Source organism: Natator depressus, chromosome 7, assembly GCF_965152275.1.
Source record: "Natator depressus isolate rNatDep1 chromosome 7, rNatDep2.hap1, whole genome shotgun sequence".
NCBI lineage: Eukaryota > Metazoa > Chordata > Testudines > Cheloniidae > Natator > Natator depressus.
The window spans coordinates 89,523,169-89,543,358 of record NC_134240.1 but is presented as its reverse complement, the minus strand read 5'-3'; the positions used below and the strand labels follow the sequence as shown (position 1 = coordinate 89,543,358).

At 38.5% G+C, this 20,190-nt stretch overlaps 1 protein-coding gene across 1 annotated transcript in view; it reads right to left on the bottom strand.

The window, feature by feature from the left end:
• Window positions 1–774: 774 nt before the first annotated feature.
• Window positions 775–20,190, bottom strand: part of PTEN (phosphatase and tensin homolog) — a 90,293-nt gene continuing 70,877 nt past the window's right edge. The window contains exons 6-9 of the mRNA XM_074959025.1: window positions 15,536–15,677; window positions 12,486–12,652; window positions 3,114–3,338; window positions 775–1,277 (exon numbers count right to left, since the gene is read on the bottom strand). Coding sequence (XP_074815126.1) covers window positions 1,095–1,277; window positions 3,114–3,338; window positions 12,486–12,652; window positions 15,536–15,677 — 717 coding nt within the window. The 3' untranslated portion in view covers window positions 775–1,094. The remainder of the gene's footprint in view (window positions 1,278–3,113; window positions 3,339–12,485; window positions 12,653–15,535; window positions 15,678–20,190) is intronic.

Below are 20,190 nucleotides of genomic sequence, written 5' to 3'. Positions count from 1 at the left end.
CGTTATATTTTCTATTTAATGAGAAAAAAAGCTCGCAATGCAGCACATGAAGCATTCACAGCAGGTATATGATTGAAAAACTAATAAAATAAGTGTAAGATGTTGACTGATGTATGTACTAATAGCATCTGACTTTCAGCACTGGCCTTGATTACACAGGAGATGGAGCAGCCATTACAATTGAGAAAAACATTTAATAAATCATTGTCTTTTTTAGAACAATTGTTTCAAGCCCATTTTAGGTTGATAGCCTCCACATTTGTATGGTTAAGTCATTGTTGCTGTGTTTCTTATCTGTGACCCCATTATTTTCATATCCCTTCATTTGTGGGTCTTTAGATGTTGTGGAAGGTTCATTCCTGTACCCCTATATGGAATCACTCCCTCTAGCTGCCTTTTCTAGCACCATTATGCTTAAAAGAATAAAATGCACAAACAACAAGCAGTGACAGCGGCCAATTCCTCAAATGTCCAGGATTAATTACTGCAGCATGCTAAAGAAAGGTGCATGTAAGTAGCCGGATACGGTACATAGTCCAGGGTCCAGCATAATATATTCCTTTCAGAGCATTTCTTTCCATTCCCCTATCCAGAATACATGCATTAGAATGTAGTACAACCCTTTAGAAACTTCTCTTAGCCAACTGCAGACTTATCTGTTGCCACTTAAGTGCAAAGAAAGGGGCAGGATGTGAACCTGTATATCAGAAAGCTTTCTCTCCCCCCCCCCCCCCCAACTGCAGTTGGTGACAGAACACAAAAGGAAAAATTCCTACGCATACACATCAGATCTGTCTCCACTTTTATAAAACTGGAATAAAATGGGAAAGTGCCATCTTTATATTTCCTAATTGAAATTTTAATGTCCTTTTGACACAAAAAGGTATATACATAACATAGCTACGTAACCTTTTTCAACTGGACAACAAGTGTCAAACCCTGTAGATTTATAGGGCAAAATAAGATTGGTCAGGAAAGAATTGTTCCTATAATTGGTAATCTGACACAATGTTCTATTGCCATTTGAAAAGGTCCTTTTTCAGTTTATTCAAGTTTGTCTCTTTGTGGTTTTTTTTCCCAGATAAAAAAAATATTCAGACTTTTGTAATCTGTGTATGTTGATCTTCATCAAAAGGTTCATTCTCTGGATCAGAGTCAGTGGTGTCAGAATATCTATAATGATCAGGTTCATTGTCACTAACATCCGGTGTTACTGAAGCAGAACTGCTAGCCTCTGGATTTGATGGCTCCTCTGTTTTTGTGAAAAATAGCTTCACCTAGGAAAGGAAGAAAACAAAAAAGTTAATATAGTCTGAACTTTTCTTTCTTAAAGTCGTGGTGACAATACAGGCCAAGCCTACACTTGGAAGGCTTTGCTTGTATAGCTATACTGACAAAGTGCTCCTAGTGTGGACACAGTTTACACCGGAGAGCTTATTCCAGGCTCTGTCTAGTGAAATAAGTTAAGCCAACAAAAGCACAGTATTGCTGGCAAAACTGCATCTACACTGGGGTTTTTTGCCAGCATGGCTATGTCAGTCAAAAATCATACCCCTAATCAACACAGATATAATAGCAAGTTTGTAGTGTAATCTTGATGATAGTATTGGCTTTAGAGATTGCCAAATCATATAGGTACTTCAAAATCATTCCACCACGTACATTTGTTTAAAAACCTCTATCAACCTTAAACATCTGGCATACAAAATTCCAAGTCCCAAATCTAAAACACCTACAAATTTTTCAGTAGCACAAATGGTAAGACTCATGAACCTATGTCAATAAACAAGTACCTTAGGAAGGCACCTTTAGGAGCTCCCAACATCTTCATAAGCATTAAGAAACACCCAATAACAATCACTATTATGCCCTTTGTGGCACTATTATCCTTTTTTCCTTTACCCATCTTTATACAATTTATGTATCAGTGGGTATTAAATACTGGTTAAAACAGATGGATATTGTAGTGATGTTTCCAAATAGCAGAAGCATCCTCAGTTAAAAGCAGACTTATGGCTAGAAAAATGGTACCTTCTTCCACAAATACACTCCCCATGTGGATTCAGTCATGTCTGTTCACTTAAAACAAGGTTGAAGACTCTGAAGTAGACAGTGTTAATATAATTACAGTTATGTTTACACTTGGGAACTGAAATGAATTAATTTACTAGACGTGGTTTAAGTACAAGTGGTTCTGTACATGCATTAATCATTTTTATTCTGAATCACTGCAGTTAGCCGTATCACCACCATTCTTTAGCACTCTTCTAAACCTTTTCGGCTGCAATACCTCCTCTGTTTCAAACAGCTCCCAGAGCAGTAGATTCCAGAAGACTTTGCTAAAAGCAAGTTAATCCAAACAATATTTGGTACACATTGTTCTGTGATCCCCCATAATTTTCCTATTCCTTCATTTGTGGGTCATTTGCAGAGAGCGCGCGCGTGTGTGAGGAGACAAAAGTTTTATAAGCAAGGTAAGAGTACCAAAGGGTTCTTGGAACCAGACATTTCTTTAGTGGAGACAAGGAATTAAAACACAACCTTCCGAGTGACATGAACAGAATCAGATTATGGAACAAATGCTGAAACAGGGAGTATGCAATCCTGCACACCAAGGAACTCAACTCATCAAATATTTGGGGTAGAGATGATGGATCCACTTGTCAGCCCATGAAGAGGAAATACAAGCAGCATAGAGACTATTATATCCCTGAGGTTTCCTACTTGCTGCTAGAGTGGATCGGTCAAGTTTGCATGTTTTAATTTTTCAGACCATGACCATATTAATAAACTTACACAGCATAAATTATGAATGAAACTTCAGAATTAAAGATAAGTTACAATTTTAAAAATGATGTTTTAACTCCTGAAAATCTATCACCTTCTTTTGCAATAATTCCAATATCAGTTACTGAATGCTTAAGTTTATCTGTTTTAAAGAAATGACATATCCAGATATATTACTTGCCTCAGTCCAGAAAGTTATATAACAAATGGTTCCTAGATAAACATGTTTTGATAGTGTGTGTGTGTGTAAGTAAAATATATTAAATAACTACATGCAGCTCTTCAAAATTCTGTTTATTCTAGGCTCTTTAAAAAAATATACTGACCTTGAAGTTTGGAGAGAAATATCTGTTGGCTTTGTCTTTATTTGCCTTGTCTAGATCATTTTTTGTTAATGTAAGGATTAGATATTCCTTGTCATTATCTGAGCGTTCTGTGCTGAAAATACCATCAAGTTCCTGATCTCCAACTAGACTTCCATTTTCTACTTTGTCTGAATTTTCATCCAGTCCTATGAAGAATGTATTTACCCAAAAGTGAAACATTTTTTCCTGCGGGAAAAAGCAAGCTTGCTTTAGTATTTACAGATGGTATATTATCTTATTTGAATACAAGCATTGTCTGGTTTTTAAAAATTGATGAGTTTAACAATACCAAACCATGAAAGGCATAAAAATCTAGACAATACTACATCATTGGCACATCAACTGTCAGGAAGTAGATTTTCATTAGTCTTCTTACGTAACACACAGATCTTATCTATGTTAATCGCCACATGGATTTTCCTCAGGTAATCAAATAAATTTTTTAAAAGGGTCCTTCATAAACCGAAAAGGCTTCAATAAATTAAATGGCCAAATCTACAAAATGGGAGATTAAAAACTTAGTACAAATAGCAAAAAGTGCCAAGAAAATAGTTACCAAGCATATAAAACAATTTTATTTTGTATACAGATACACAGACAATCCTTACCAGACTACCTGGATCAGTAGCACTGATCGTCAGTGAAGGACATCTGTTTTAATATTTGTAATTTAGTTAGTTTTCCACTCAACAGAATGTTTTGCTTTTCTTAATTTTATAGGAAAGAAGTGTGGTAAGAAAGAACACTTCAATACTGAAAATATCTGAAAAGGATTAATTTTATTCCCTCACGTAGATCACCTAAAAGCAAGCATTTGCTAAAATGGCAAGGGGGGTGGGGAGAGGAGAAGGGAGAGTGGGATAGGAGGGAGAGAGAGAACAGGAGGTCAGCCACTGGAAAAGGTATTTGCAGACCTTCCGAAAAGAAAGGAAAGGAAAGTAATATCAATGTTTACTGAGATGCCCAGTTATATTTGCTGGCATATCTACTGATCAAATCAAGGTTGAAACGTTTTCTCTTAAGCATTCCAAATAATCCACCTTTGATAGTTATTACCTGCAAAAAAGTATAAACCAGTTTATCCTGCACTGCAGCGTTCCAGTGTGCACAAGCAAAGAGATGTAAATATTTAATCCAAGTCTCAGACTGATTTGTACATTCACTGATGTAACATACAACTAATAAGTACCGATAATTTATGCTCTTGATTTTAATTAGAGGTGTTGTGGGATACTATTGCAGATGCCTGTTTTTTCACATACACTCCTAGGCAAGCAGCAATAAAGGTGTTTTGTCCTTTATGGGTTACATCTCTGATGAAAGTTAAGATACTATTAAACAACCTTTATAACCCCTGAATTTTATTTGTATACAGGATATATATAATGATCGATAGATAATGTCCATATCTGGTTTTCTCCTCCATACTGGCCAACCAATACCCGATCTTCAATGCCATTAATGTCTGGGTCCAGACTAAGATTGCTTCTCTCCCTGAAACCCACCATGACAAAATTTCCTTCCTTCTTGATTCTGCTCCTGACAAAGCTCAAAATGGATTTTACCACCTTCAGAGCAAAAGGCAGAGCAATTTTTAACATTGCTACAGCCCTTGCCACAATAGCTACCCTGAAGAATGACCTCACAAAACTGGTGGTGGTCCACAAAAAAGCAATGGTCTTACAAAAAAAAAATCAAACATCCAATGGTGTTATACATGAGTAGAACGGGGACTGGACTCCTTCTGAACAAATGAAACTATGCCCTGGTCTACACTGGGGGTGGGAGGAGTCGATGTAAGGTGCGTAGCTGAAGTCGACATACCTAGATCGACTTACTGCGGTGTCTTCACAGCGCTGAGTCGACTGCCGCAGCTCCCCCATCGACTTCACTTGCGCCTCTCACAGCGCTGGAGTTCCGGAGTCGACAGGAGAGCGCTCGGGGATCGATGACTCTATAAATCGACCCCCCGATATATCGATCGCTACCTGCCGATCCAGCAGGTAGTGTAGACCTACCCTATGTATTTTTATTAGTGCCCATATAACATGATGGGCTCAGATGTGTTTCTAACAAACAACAAGAACAAAAACGCCCAACCCTTCCAGACCACACCACAGTGCTGATGATTTGGAAGGGTTGGGGGTGGCACAGAAGCTGCGGTGGCTCTACACCAACTCAGCATTCCTCATCCTGCAAGAATTCTTCACGGGCTTTGTATTTCATCTCTGCAACTGCTTCATTACTATTTTACATATACATATGCATAAACAACCTCCCAGGCATATGTGTATATCCCTGTCATTATTGAGAGGATATACCCACCTTCAAGGAAATTTGAAATCCAGGGCATATTTGCAAATCCCTAACTGGGAGACAGGTGGCAATGATGGTCAAAATTGCCTTTATGTACAATTAGCTGGAGATTTACCACTATCCTCTAATATGTACCTCACTGACATCATCCATGCCTTTGTGGATCTCCCAACTGGATTATTGGAATGCACTGTAAGTGGAGTTAGCCTTGAAGACTCAATATATTGCAGAACATGGATCCCCACTCAGTCAACAATATCAAACAAGTATACATCATCCAAAGGCTGCATTAATTTTCTTTAGTTTCCAGGTGAAATTACATACAGAAATCCACAACCTGAAAGTCATGTGTTGTCTGGGTCCTGGACAGAAACTCTCCTACATGGCCAACATTTTAGATTAGCTGAGGTGGTTGTGAACAATCACTCGATTAAGATGTCGAAACTGGGGGCACATCACTCTTGGAACTTGGGAACTAGGTCCACTCCCCTGATAGTCGCTCTGAGCTCAAATCTACTGAATCAGGCTTTATGTTATGCCCTGATGGCTAGAGCCCTGTGCAGATACAAACAATTGTACCTGCATCTGATCCATGATCCACATAAATTGTCCGTGGATGCAAATATCCAGATTTGCGGATTTGCAAGGCTCTGCTAACAGCACCACAGATCACCCCACACCAGTAACGCAGGGCTATGCCAAACCCCCAACCACTGCCCACTTCTCCCCAAGGACCCCTGGAGTACCGTCTTCCCTGCTCCAGGCAGGGAGGCTGTATCCTGGGCCCTTGTGTGCAGCGCCACCCTCCCACTGGGGGGGCTCAGACACCTCTAAGCCGCTGCAGTTGCTTTAACACTCAGCTGCGCTTGGCTCACGTTCCCTTCTGGGAGTGGTAGTTTACCTCCTCCCATCCAAGCAAGCAGGGGACTACAACTCCCAGAATGCCCAGTGGGCTATTGTTGCTGCAGCACGATTCAGAAAGCTGAGCTGGAGCTTGAGGTGACAGTTGCTCTGTTTGGGTGAGTGTGTGCTGCACAGCCCTGTGCAGATACACAATTTGTATCTGCATCCGAGCCACAAAAATGATCTGCAGATATACGTGGGTATAAAGCTGATGTCGGCAGATTTTCATGGGCTCTACTGATGGCCAACTCCAATTTATCACATCTTTAATCCTTTCCCTCTGTGGGTGGTAGGGCTATTCAAGGAAAGCGTCCATTTGACTTGTTAGTTTTCAATAAAAAGAAAAGGATTTTTTTTTAAACTTTTTATCCTGTACATGTCCTTGGAGCTTTTAAAATAGGCAAATTAAAAAAAAAAAATGCAGTCTTCTTTCCAGAATTGCGGATGTAAAAATATTTTGACATTCAGTGTCTACACAGTACTCTGTAAAGATTAAGAGTGCTATGTTTCCACCACTTTTAAAGCTAGGGTCATTTAGCAATCCCTATTCTTTTAAGGGATTATTTAACAGTCACATAACTTGACAGGAAAACCTACAAAGTATCATTTCATATTAAAATATGTTGTCCTTGATGTAGACAATATTCAGCGGTACTGGAGCTAAATTAACTCTTCCAAGTTACTGAAAATGCTCTTCAGTCACATCAAGGAGAAAGTTAACCAAAGTCTATCAGAACAAGTGAAACTTATTTTTAGTAACTTACTGTGTTCAAATAAGGAAAACGTACTCACCTTGGACTTTTCTACTTCTTTGACAATACCTTTCAGGATTCCCAAGCTTTAGCACCTTAGCACAAAGTGGTAGAACTACCTTAATTTGTAAGATTTATTTTAACCCTTACAAAAGCAACTGCAGTAGACTGTGAGCCAAATCCCCTACTGGCCTTCAAGTGTCACCCACTTCCATTTCTTCAACTGCACAGAAGGCAATGCTCCCAGAAAGGTAAGGCCAATAAAAACATATGCCTGAAAAATGAACAAGACCAGGTCTGGGGTAGATATCTCCCAAATACCCTGAGGAAAATTGATGCAAAGAAATCATTTAGTATCTCAGCAGTGAACTTATCTTCCTTAATTGGTCCATTTAAGTCCTGGATGCAACAGACCCACCTTTTGCAGGCTTCCTACTTCCAATATACAGTAGAATCTCAGAGTTATGAACACCTCAGAAACTGAGATTGTTTGTAACTCTGAACACAACGTTATGGTTATTCTTTCAAAAGTTTACAAAGGAACATTGACTTAATACAGATTTGAAACTTTACTTTGAAGAAAAATGCTGCTTTTTTTTTTTTAAGTAGTGTACATTTAGCAGTACTGTACTGTATTTGCTTTTTCATCATCTCTGCTGCTGCCCGATTGCATAATTCTGGTTACAAATGAGGTGCGGTTGACTGGTCAGTTCGTAACTGAGATTCTAATGTACTTGAAAACAGAAAGTAGGGGCAAAACACCATGAAAAAATTTTCAGTTGACCAAAAAGGGACATTGTGAAAAAAATCTTCTTGGGTGAAGGGAGAGTGGCCTCCACTACCTTGAAAACAAGATCTAAAGCATGGACAGTCTGAACTGGAATTTTTTTTGGAGGCCAAATGTCAGCAGTGATGCTTTCTAAATCTGTGGTTACAAGACTACAGAACAACTCTGAAAAAACTGATGGAAGCATTCTTGAAGCAGGCAATGGTAGAGGTCTTGCTAGTGATCACGACTTTACATGGTTTTTAGTTTAAGGCAAGTGGGGTTGTAAGCAATGCAAAATGCTTGCTTTCCTTCTCTGTTCTCTCCCTTTGTTTGTTTCCCACCTAGCACCATCCCACAACTTTAGTATCTGAGCACTTACTCCGTTAGTTTCCATCTGCATGAATAGAATTAGCTTTACAGGGTCTTGTGTATACATATGTATTTGTGTGTTCATAAATATTAAATGTGTGTGCAAAGAAACTGAGGAAAGGCTAAGATGACAAATTTTGTATTTCCTCGCAAAGCTGTCAGTTTTATGGCCACTGTTACCGCTTCTGGGAGTTCCACAGTCTAAGTGCAAGCTTCTATTAAAGCTCAGTGTCCTGCACTCACCAACTGGATGACAGTTTCATGGGAGATCATGGCCATGAAGAGAGGTAACCTGTGATTTAGTAAGGGTAAAATCCCATGGAGGATTATGAATATCAGCAACAGAGGGCTTGAAATGCACTGTTTTAATGGGAAGCCAGTGCCCAAAGGAGAGTACCAATGAAGAGTTAACAGCAACCTGTGTTGCTGACTTTTGTACCTGCTGGAGCCGTTTCAGGTTTTTTGCTTTATATCTATCTATATAAAAATTGGTTGCAACAATAAAGCTTGTGTTCAATACTGTGGCCAGCTTTGTTTCAAATAGTATGGACAATGAAAGATGAAAGTGGGCATTTATATCATGCTATTTAGGCATCCAATAGCACAGAAGAAATGAAAGGCTGAGGACTGATTTAGTAATCAGAGCTGATGCTCTTGATAATGGAGAATGCTAGAGAGGCTACAAGGTGTTCAAAGTCTTTCCCTCTTTGCTATCTCCTTTACCTTGCCTGGGTTCTGCTTTAGCCAGCTGCTGAATTTAGCTAAGTACTGAGAAAACTGGGAGTTTGCTATCTACATCTGACATACAAGTTGCTCTGCTGGGTGTCTGCATACTGCTGGCACTTCAGCTTGTGTTTCACCAACTCTCAGTGGACTGTTGAGATCTGAATAATAAGTGGAAGATTACTGAGCTTTATGGGACTCCAGGTAACGGAGAGTTACAGAACTCTGGAGTTGAAGGAACTGTTGCCATGACTAATGGAGTTTGGTTTGTTAGGAAGGATATGAGCCATTTCAGGGGTCTTCTGCAAACACAGCAGTTTCTTAGAGCTGGGACAGGAGTATTTGGTAATCAGTAGTATCAAATGTCACAGATCCAGAACAAGCACAGGTGTACTTCCCTTGACCATGGAGAGGAGGTGGTTATCAACCAAGGCAAAAAATACTCTCTCACTACCCTTCCCTGAAGCCTTAGAGGGGATTCAGGTCAATAGCAGTTAACAAGCAGTATTGACAAAAAGAAAAGGAATACTTGTGGCACCTTAGAGACTAAGAAATTTATTTGAGCATAAGCTTTCGTGAGCTACATCTCACTTCATGAATGCATCCGATGAAGTGAGCTGTAGCTCACGAAAGCTTATGCTCAAATAAATGTTAGTCTCTAAGGTGCCACAAGTACTCCTTTTCTTTTCGCTAATACAGACTAACACGGCTGCTACTCTGAAACCAAGCAGTACTGAGTTCGTTAGCTTCTTGATTAGCATGTTTAGGAAAGAGATAAAAACACCGGGAGGGTCTCTAGCAGAGACTATTTTAGGTTGGTAAAAAGGAGGTTTTGACAGTCTTAGGAATCTGAGGTGTTCCTTAACCCCTTTTTAATACCCAGGAAGGGCAGGAGTCAGAGATGGCAGCCCCAGTTCCCCTCAATGGTTCCATGACTGCCTGTGTGAATAAGCCAGAATCTTGGAAGGAAAGTGTTTATTTTTAAGTTCTGCTCTTGGTTTATTTCTGGAAGCCTATGACATCATGAATACAGGTATTTTCTCTAAAGGAAGAGAAATCCTCTCAGTGGGAGGTGCTGTAGTCTGAGGGCACGTCTTCATTGGCAATGTTAACATGCCTTGTGTGGTCACAGCGCAGTGCTGGGAGAGAGCTCTCCTAGCGCTCTAAAAATACCACCTCCATGAGGGGCTCCCAGTGCTGGCGCACTGTCTACACTAGTGCTTTACAGCGCTGAAACTTGCTGCGCTCAGGGGGGTGTTTTTTCACACCCGAGCGAGAAAGTTACAGAGCTGTAAATTTCCAGTGTAGGCAAGCCCTAAGTCTCCACTGCCCTATACAATGGTGTCATTTACACCCATGCCACAAAGGTGTGAAATGCTACCAAAAATAAGAATGGTAGTGCTTCACACCCACTTTGCACTGGTGTTAACGGCTACACAAGGCGTAGAGCAATCAAGAAGCGGGGATGAGAGTTTGAGAGCAGACCCTGGTGATTTCTCCTTGCAGTGCAACGAGGAGAGGTTTTCCGCCAGATGTAGGAAGCAGTCTGACCAGGGAAGTGGGTCTTATTTCTTGGCATAGAGTTTTGTCCTCCTTGGTTCTCAGACTTTAAGGTCAGAAGGGACCACTGTGATCCTCTAGTCTGACCTCCTGCACATTGCAAGCCACAGAACCTCACCCACACACTCCTCTAATAGACCCCAACCTCTGGCTGAATTACTGAAGTCCTCAAATCATGGTTTCAAGAGTTTAATTTACCAAAAATTCACCATTTACACTAGTTTAAGCCTGCAAGTGACCCGTGCCCCATGCTGCAAAGGAGGGCAGAAAAGGGTTCCTGGTCTGTGCTGAAAAGAGTGCTGAGAAAAATATGTAAGCGCTGATAAGTGTGCCATGGAACGTACAAATTTAATACTGTAATTGACTGTGCTGGATGGAAGCACAAAAGATTAACCAGTTACCCAACAAGAATCACTAGAATCCTGAAACAATAGCAAATGACATATTGGACCTCGTGGGGAGCACCTTGGCTGACCAGAGGCAATATAAACAGTCACATCAGTTTGGAAGGACAGCATTATACCAGGGAGGAGCTGGCATGAAATGACCAGTAGGGGGCCTGGCTTACATTTAAACCTTCACCCAATACTCTCAAAGGTTTTTAGCTTTTTTCTTTTTTTAAAAAAAGCTAAGATTCAGGCATGAGAATGGTGTACAGATAAGATTTTTTTTTAAAGTTTACATTTAAAATAGAGTCTTAAAAGTGTAAGAGGAAATCACAAGATCAACCTAGTAAGACAAGGATACTGCTCCTTCCTATCTCTGTTTTCTTTATTTCCCTTATGACCACCTTTCTTAGTCTATGCTATACAACTGGAAGTCCCCTTGATGCTACTTTCCCCACACCTACCACTGTGCCTTATATTCATTAATTTTTACGTTCAGAAAAGGAATTTTAAACATTTCTAGAAAATGTCGATAGCTCTCTGCGCCCTATATAGCATCTCCTGAACTAAGGTACTTGGTTTAACTGGTGAGGAATAAGAAATAGTCCCAATTAAATACAAAAGTTTAAAATTCACAACTATTTGCAAAAAAAGTAAGAGTGAATACAGGATACATGGTGGAGTAGTACACAGGTTAACTATATTTGTTTGGAATGACATGCATAATTTGTTCGTAGCTTTGCTAATTGTCAGTAATTTAGTCATCCACAAATTTAGCTGATAAAACCTTTACATCCCACCACAATGTATTGCATACACGTTATTCAAAGACATGAGATGTATGCATTTGGCTAGAAAATGATGGCATCTTCTTGCTTTACAATCGCTTGCCTTCTTGTCTCCTAAGAACAAGATAATACTGGAGTAGTTTGAGTTTTGTCTTAACTCCGAATCTAAGCTCCTCTGGACAGCGAATCTTGCCTGTGTATTGTGGCATTGTAATAATGGCTATTAAATATAGAACTGGTTATAAAAGAATGAAAAGCAAGTGTTCCAAGCTAATCTAAAGTTTACCTTTTTCCCCTCAACTGCTCCCTCCCCTATACAGGTCAAAAAAACCCCATATTTTACCTCTGTCTCCTGATAAGCATAAACTAAGCTCTCAGATGCCTGTTAGCACTTTAGATGCCTCTCCATAGCTTATCTGAAAGCTAATTCACCACATAAAAAAAAATGCCTGTACACTCTTAAGAACACAACTACCTCTTTCAGTTAGATATCCCCATATCTATGCTACTGCATGCATACCTCTCTAGCACAATTTCTACCTACCTTCCACACACATTATTCTTCTTTCAAAAGGGTTCTCAGACTAGCCTGTACTAATTTTGTGGCAGAAGTCAGGATTTTGGCAAACAAGATGTCATAGGCTTCATCTCTGCAGCTACCCTCACCACTGAAAATAACTCCTAATAGACCCAAGCCCTACAACAGAAGCACCCAGTTCCCACTTGCACAGCACTTTACAATATTTTCCTCAATGGAGAGAACAAACCTTTTTCAACATCTTGTTCTGTTTGTGGAAGAATTCTACTTTGATATCACCACACACCGGCAATGGCTGAGGGAATTCAAAGTACATGTATTTGTCTTCTCGTCTTGGGGGTCCTGAAGGGGAGGTAAATATCTTTACCTTTAGTTGGTATACCACAAACTGAGGATCTGCATGGTAAAACATAGAAGAGTATCATTTCACAAGTAATACCTTTTAACTGTCAAAACCTGGGTTAACAGACTCACAAAGGGTTATCATTTGCAATATGTACAACAGATTTTAAAAAGTATGTATTTAGAACTATCCAATGTGATATGGTAAACAAGAAAATAAACCACTTTTCTGAAAGATCTTTTAAAACATTAAAGAATAAAAACACTGCTTAGCAGAATCCTGTAACTCTCGTAATGTCAGAATTTCCACCTATGATACCATAGTAAGATGCTTAGATGGTTATTCTACATTCTAATTTATAATAAAATTATGGTAAGAAGCGACTGTAAAAATGACAACTTCTTAATAGTTTGATCCCTTTGCATATTCAAAACACTTTTGTCATTAAAATAAGCAGACACTACTGAACGTAAGTTTTCTACTTTTTAATCCTGTTTGCGCTGTAGAGCCACGACAGTTGTGCCAGAATAAACTGGATTCTATTATGATTTACACGTAAACAGAACTGTTAACTAAATCCCAATTACTGTGTCAAAAATGTGAATCTCAACAAATGTACAGACACTGACAATAACAGGGCTATCAAATCTGAATTAATCAAGCCCACAAACTTTACTGCTAGTGATGATCCATAAAACATTAGCAATTTAACTTTTAACTCAAGTTAAGTCTGCAGCAATAGGAATTAGAAAAGCATTTACACTTGTAAACTAAGCATATTTGATCTATAAATTACTGAAAGAAAACAAAATTCAGCAACTTTATCACAATCACTTTTAAGACTAGAAAAACACTTTGGTCAAATCCTATCTGTTAATATCTAATCCAGGCTGTTCACTGGGCATCTAAGGGATTCGGCGGGGTGGCCAACTTGTGGCTCCGGAGCCACATGCAGCTCTTCAAAAGTTAATATGCGGCTCCTTGTATAGGCACCGATTCCGGGGCTGGAGCTAGACACCAACTTTCCAATGTGCTGGGGGGTGCTCACTGCTCAACCCCTGGCTCTGCCACAGGCCCTCCCCTTATTCCTGCCCCGTCCCCTGAGCCTGAAGTGCCATCACTCCGTCCCCTCCAGCCTCCTGCATGCCACGGAACAGCTGATCAGGAGGTGCAGGGAGGGAGGGGGAGGTGCTGAGCTTCCAGTGGGTGGGAGGTGCTGGGAGCAGGTTGGAGGAGCTAATGGGGGGCTGCTGACGTATTACTGTGGCTCTTTGGCAATGTATGCTGGTAAATTCTGGCTCCTTCTCAGGCTCAGGTTGGCCACCCCTGGGATTGGGGAACTAATCTTGCCCTTGACTGTGAAGCAACTTTGAATCTATTATTGCAGCCTCAGAATTGTAGAGTCTACAGCCAGAGCACTCTAGCTACAGGACTGAATAACATAACACTTACAACTGCATCTCCTTGCTCAAACCCTCATATACAGGGTCTTCAAATCCTGCCACTACTCCCCTTTCTGAAGAAAAGCCACATTGATCCTGTTGAGTCAGGGGCCTCAGAACTCACAGAAGGGGTGATAATATTTAGCTCTTTATGTCTGTTGAAGTTAATACCATCACAACAGGTACAAACTGAACACAGATTCAAGAAGTAGTCAATTACAGGTTTGCTACCTGAAATGGCATTTAAAACCTCATAGAAACCACACTATTGTGATGAAAAACACATTGTGGTATTTCAATGCATTTGTCTAATAATTCATTAACTCACCAGGAGTAGAAGTAATAGAGAAGCTTATCAAAAAGTACATGTTTAAACCTATATGCAGATTGGTAATGTAGAAAGCCACCCGAGGATAATTTTAAAAAAAACTAAGCATTATCTTTTTTTACAGTGAGGCCTGAATTGTGCTGAACAGATATTTGCAAATATATCTGTGCAATCTTCACTTTACCATTTTGGTGGTTTCTCTTTTTTGTTTGCAGACAGCCTCCTCCCTTCCTGTTCCCGCAAATCAAGCTAGTTTTTATGTATCTCTATAAAAACCTACACTCGGTTACTTTTAAGTCTATGTATGTTCAGGTTGTATATTGCAATGGCATTAGTTTCAGTATATTGCCCCTTACAGTAATTCCAATTCCAAAATGATGGAAAGCAACATTTTTGTACATTAACAGAATAGGAATGCATGCTACCATGCAATTACTTTGAAATTCAGTCTCACAAAGACAAAGGTGAATACAGATTTTCATTAAACAACTCAAGTCAGCTGACAATTTGCTTTCCAATATACAGCATACTCGCAAACCAGACAGACTTACATTGGGCTAGATATGTTACTTTATAAGCTTCTGAAATAAGACCTTCCTTCAGAAAGACGCAAATAGACGTAACATATCCAGTAGAATCACATATTTTAGAGTCCAATGATTAAAAAAATGTCATGAGTTGGTTCAACAATCAGACTCTCAAAGGCAACAAAATCCCTATGTACCACTCACAGAACCAAAACTATTTTTCAGCAGTATTATTTCAGTAATGTTGCTGTGTTTTTAACTGACTTTTGAATAACCAAACAAATGCACTTTTAACTTCTCAACCACTTTAAATGTTTCCCAATTTAAAGTTTAATGAAACAGCACCGGTTTGTAAGGTTTGGTAAATCCCACACAGGCTACATAGAAGTCTTACAAGGATGAAAGAGTGCATAGCCCCCTCCTGACAGGATTTGAGCCCAACAGAGTCCAAGACTCTAAACAGGATTCTTTATACTGCTAAGACATCTTACTGCTTAAAAAGGAAAGTTGGTCCTGCTATGTAATGGCTTTAGTACGTTGCCTCAATCGCAAGGAGCTACATAAGTAACTATACACTAATTCAATTACCTATACATTTTAGAAGATAAGATCCATTAATATGGAGTAAAGGGTACTTACTGCAAGTTCCGCCACTGAACATTGGAATTGTTTCAAACATCATCTTATGAAACAGCAGTGCCACTGGTCTATAATCCAGGTGATTCTTTAACAGGTAACTATAGTAATATACATAGCGTCTCTGACTGGGAATAGTTACTCCCTAAATAAAGAGAAACCAAACTTCAAAAACAATCCAAACCATTAATTAGTATTCACAGTAAGTGACTCCTGCCTGTTAACTAAAGTCAAGCTAATAAAATCAGTTCTAAGTATAAAGTCACAGTGGACACAAGTTCAACATTTATGCATTTTAGTGGTAATACCATCTTCATTGCTGGAAATCAGGGGCTGGAAAAAGTTACCTCAAACCTGTTAGTCCAAAGCCTAAAGCCACTAGCCAAGGGGAAAAATTGCCTCGAAACCAATTTCCTGGTTTGGGGTGAGGGATAAGGAGAGGTGAAGGCTTCCTCTGTACATTTTTTTTTTCCTCTTTCCACACACAGCCACACACCTGCTTTACCTTTCCGCAAAATCTTCAAATGCAGGCAGACCACAGGAGAGGCAGCGAAACAGCATAACAGCACAGGGTCCAGCTTCTCTTACATTGTGCTAAAGGATTTTTCAACTCATGTACATATAAGTTCTACAGGTGATACGAGGCAAAAAGTATTATGGAATGCTACCCTCAATTTTATATACTAATTAATATAAAAACTCAAAAGGCTTTAAGGTCCACAAAGCAATCTACAACATGATGTTGCTTTTTAGAAAAACAGATTTCAATTAGTATCAGCATATATTTAGTAGGAAGGACATATGAACCACCTGTATTTTTAAAAAGTCTTTACAGGATTTATGCTCCTACAAGATTTCAAGTCTGTATTATGTTGTAGCCATGCTTGCTAACACCACCTATAAAATTATAGTGCTACTACTATTTCCATTATGAAACCCATTGCTAGAGGTTTCACAGAAATTAGAAATGGAAAGATCTATTAGATTAGGCCAGCTAGCCCAACTCCCTGTCACACTACAGGATTGTTCAAGTACACTGCATTAAATATTTGTTTTGAGAAACTACAGTTGAAGAATAACTTCCCTAAACTGATTTAACTATTTTACAATTTGAATGCAGCAATAAGTTAATCAAAAAATATCCTGGCTTATTCTTTGTTATTTTCAGAACAAAATTAGTGACAAAACATGGTCAGTATTTTTCCTCGAGAATTATACAGTTCAAAACAATCTACAATATAGTATGTAACTTACAGTATACAGATTCAATATACAGATTCAATTTAATACTTTAATTGCAGATTTGACAAAACGCAAAGAAGGTACCAATATGAGATTATCAACATTCTTTGGTGGCATCTGACTCAGATGATGAAAATGAACATGCATCAGTCCATACTACTTTGGATCAGTACTGAACAGAAGCCATCAGCAGCAGAGAAGCATGTCCTCTGGAATGGTGTTCAAAGCATGAAGGGGCATGCAAATGTTTAGCATATCTGGCACGTAAATACCTTGCAATGCCAGCTACAACAGTGCCATGCGAATGCCTGTTCTCACTTTCAGGTGACACTGTAAATAAGAAGCGGGCAGCATGACCTCCCATAAATGTAAACAAAGGTGTTTGTCTTAGCGATTGGCTGAACAAGAAGTAGGACTAAGTGGACTTGTAAGCTTTAAAGTTTCACACTGTTTTGTTTTTGAGTGCAGTTATACAAAAAAATTATTCTACATTTGTAAGTTGCACTTTCACAATAAAGAGATTGCACTACAGTAATTGTATGAGGTGAATTGAAAAATATTTCTTCTCTATTTTAAAGTGCAAATATTTGTAATAAAAATATAAAGTGAGTACTGTACACTTTGTATTTTGTGTTGTAATTGAAATATATTTGAAAATGTACAAAACATTCAAAAATATTTAAATAAATGGTATTCTATTATTGTTTAATAGTGTGATTAAAACCACAATCATGATTTTAATTGTTTGACAGCCTTAATTTTTGCCTTTATAAAAATGCCGCAAAAATAAGGCCTTTTACAACTCGAAATGTTTCTGTATTACATACAATAGATATTTTTCCCTATGGTACCTGTACAATGAATGTCTACAAGTAGCTGTCAGACAACTCAGTCTGACGACAAGGTTTTCACTTCGGGCATCATCTCAACAGCTGCTTCAGCAGATCCATTTCTTAAAGAAGCTTTTAAATATTTTCCTAATACAAATTTGGACTTTGTTTAAATTCAGAAACATAGCCCTTAGGCTAAAAATGACTAACATGCAGCTTGACAGGACTTCAGAAGGGGGGAGCTACATAGGAAAACAGATACAGATAGGAAAAAGTTTCCTCTTCTACTTATATCATCTCCAATCTGGAACACACACTTTGTACAGGAATCTCTCCAATCCTTACCAAGACTGCTAACATTAAGACCAGATCGAGGGAGAAACAGTTATATGGTAACAGTTGATACTCTGAATGCTGTATCAACTTCGGCAGAAACACACTTGTTGAAGTAGATGGTGAACTCTCCAATCTTGCCAAGTGGCAGCTTGGCACATCTCGGAAACAATGACCAATTTTCTTTCAGCACAGACAGCAATTATGCCTCAAATCAACTAGGTTCTTATTTCCAAAGGACAGGGTCTTTATGTCTCAAGTCCTAACACACTGATAGGCAGACTAAGCTAAAGTGGAATATCACATTTTTTTGCTTTCCTGAGGACCTTAAAGCAGAAGGAATAAAAAGCAGAGATTTGCTTAAGTGGTATAGTTTTATGGAAAAAAAAATACTTGAGTTTTAATCAAGTCCATGGTATGTCTGCTTATCCTTATTGAAGAAAGTTATGACAAAAAAGAGGAGAAATCTATTAGGGTGAATTAATTTTAATCATAATTTCAATTAGCAAACAGGGAAACCTTGATTTAAATAGATTTTGCATTTGTATTTGAGTTATTTTCCTAAAGAAAGGTTAATAATTACAACATGTTGATTTGCAACTAAATAGAGCCTTTGCACTAAATTTATCGCTTCTGTTTGCTAACCAAGAGAACATACTATATCTATGCCGTTAAGTAATTAACCCCCATTTATTCAGATTCTTAAATTTTTACTTTGGTTAGAACATGGTAAATGAAGCATTTCTTATTTACTATTTTTATTTGTATTTTTTGTTAAGCTCTATTTGGCTAGAAATTAAAATGTAATTAAAAGTGCATAAAAAGTGTATTTTTATTAATTAAATAAAACTACCTTTATGTGCTGGATACATTAGAAAAATGTTTATCAAAAATATGTTTTGCATTTAAAACTAACAATTATTAAACAAAAGAATCTGTAGTGAATAAATTGAACTGTTTCTGGTCACTGTGCCCTTCCAAAATTTCAGAACTAGGAGATCTTGTCTCACACCTGGTTTTTATTCAGAGAGTGGAAAAGGAAAACAAGCTTTCCTGCCTTTTCAACTCCCAAATGGTTTCTTAACTTTTATTGAACTAGTCAGCAAGCTGAACTAGTTGAATAAACTGAAAAAGAAAATATTCTCTTTGCACCTGCAGATGAGGCTACTGATATAAAAAAGCTAGTTTAGCACTTCAACAATCCCTGGTACCAGGTGCTTAGCTAGTGACTTCCACCGATGCAGTGGTTTGACTTTCTTTAAAGGTTGGCAACAAATATGTACAAAATATTTTTAATTAATTCAAATGATTAACAGATTACAATAAATTCAAGCCTTAACATAGGTTATCAATTCAAATTTAATTATAAATAAGTTAGTTTTAAAAATAAACTAAGATTTAAATAAAAAATCCAATTTAAATTTTAAAATTTGATTTAAAAATTTTTTTTAATCCACCTTGATATCTGTATCATTCCTTAGAGAAGTTGGTGTTTTCCCAGTAGACTAGCTTATTGTATGGATGCTAGGCAAGTGTATGCCCACAGAATTAGATCTACTGAAACGTGTGCCAGAGTTTTGAATTCATTGATGTGGTCTTTCTACATCAGTACCAAAAGGAAAAATAAACTGAGACTTGAATGCAAAGACCCAATGTTTCAAAATATGGATATGGAGCATTTCTTCTAGGATGGTGTTCCTGAGCGGACTCTAAATGTGCTGATGCTCCTTCCCCCTTTACTTTTGCACCGTAACATGGACAGTATGTCATGAAAAGCAGAACCCAAAAGTTTTTTCTAACACTGTCCCTCTAGTAAATGCTCCACTGGGGTAGCACTACCAACATCAAAAGCGGTAAGCATTGCCAGATTTTAAACACAGCATATCACCCAAATATTGAGTACAATATGTTAAATCAGCCTCTTGGGTCAGACATAAATCATTCAGATATGACACGATGGACACGGTTTGAACAAACTCAGATCTCCAATTATAGCCATTCTGAGACACCATTTCAGAACATAACTCATACCCATTGATCTATTCAGACAGAACAATCTTGACATCAACTCCACTGGCTCAAAGAGCGGTTCCTCCAAAGACAGGAACATCAAGACGTGGACAGATGTTAAAAGGGGCCCTTGTATGAAACAACCCAAACTATAACACTGCCACGGTTGCTTCAATCTGGGACCAAGCAATCTGGGACCTACTAGCAGTGCCACAGCTACTATTCGAACCACCTCTGAGGAGG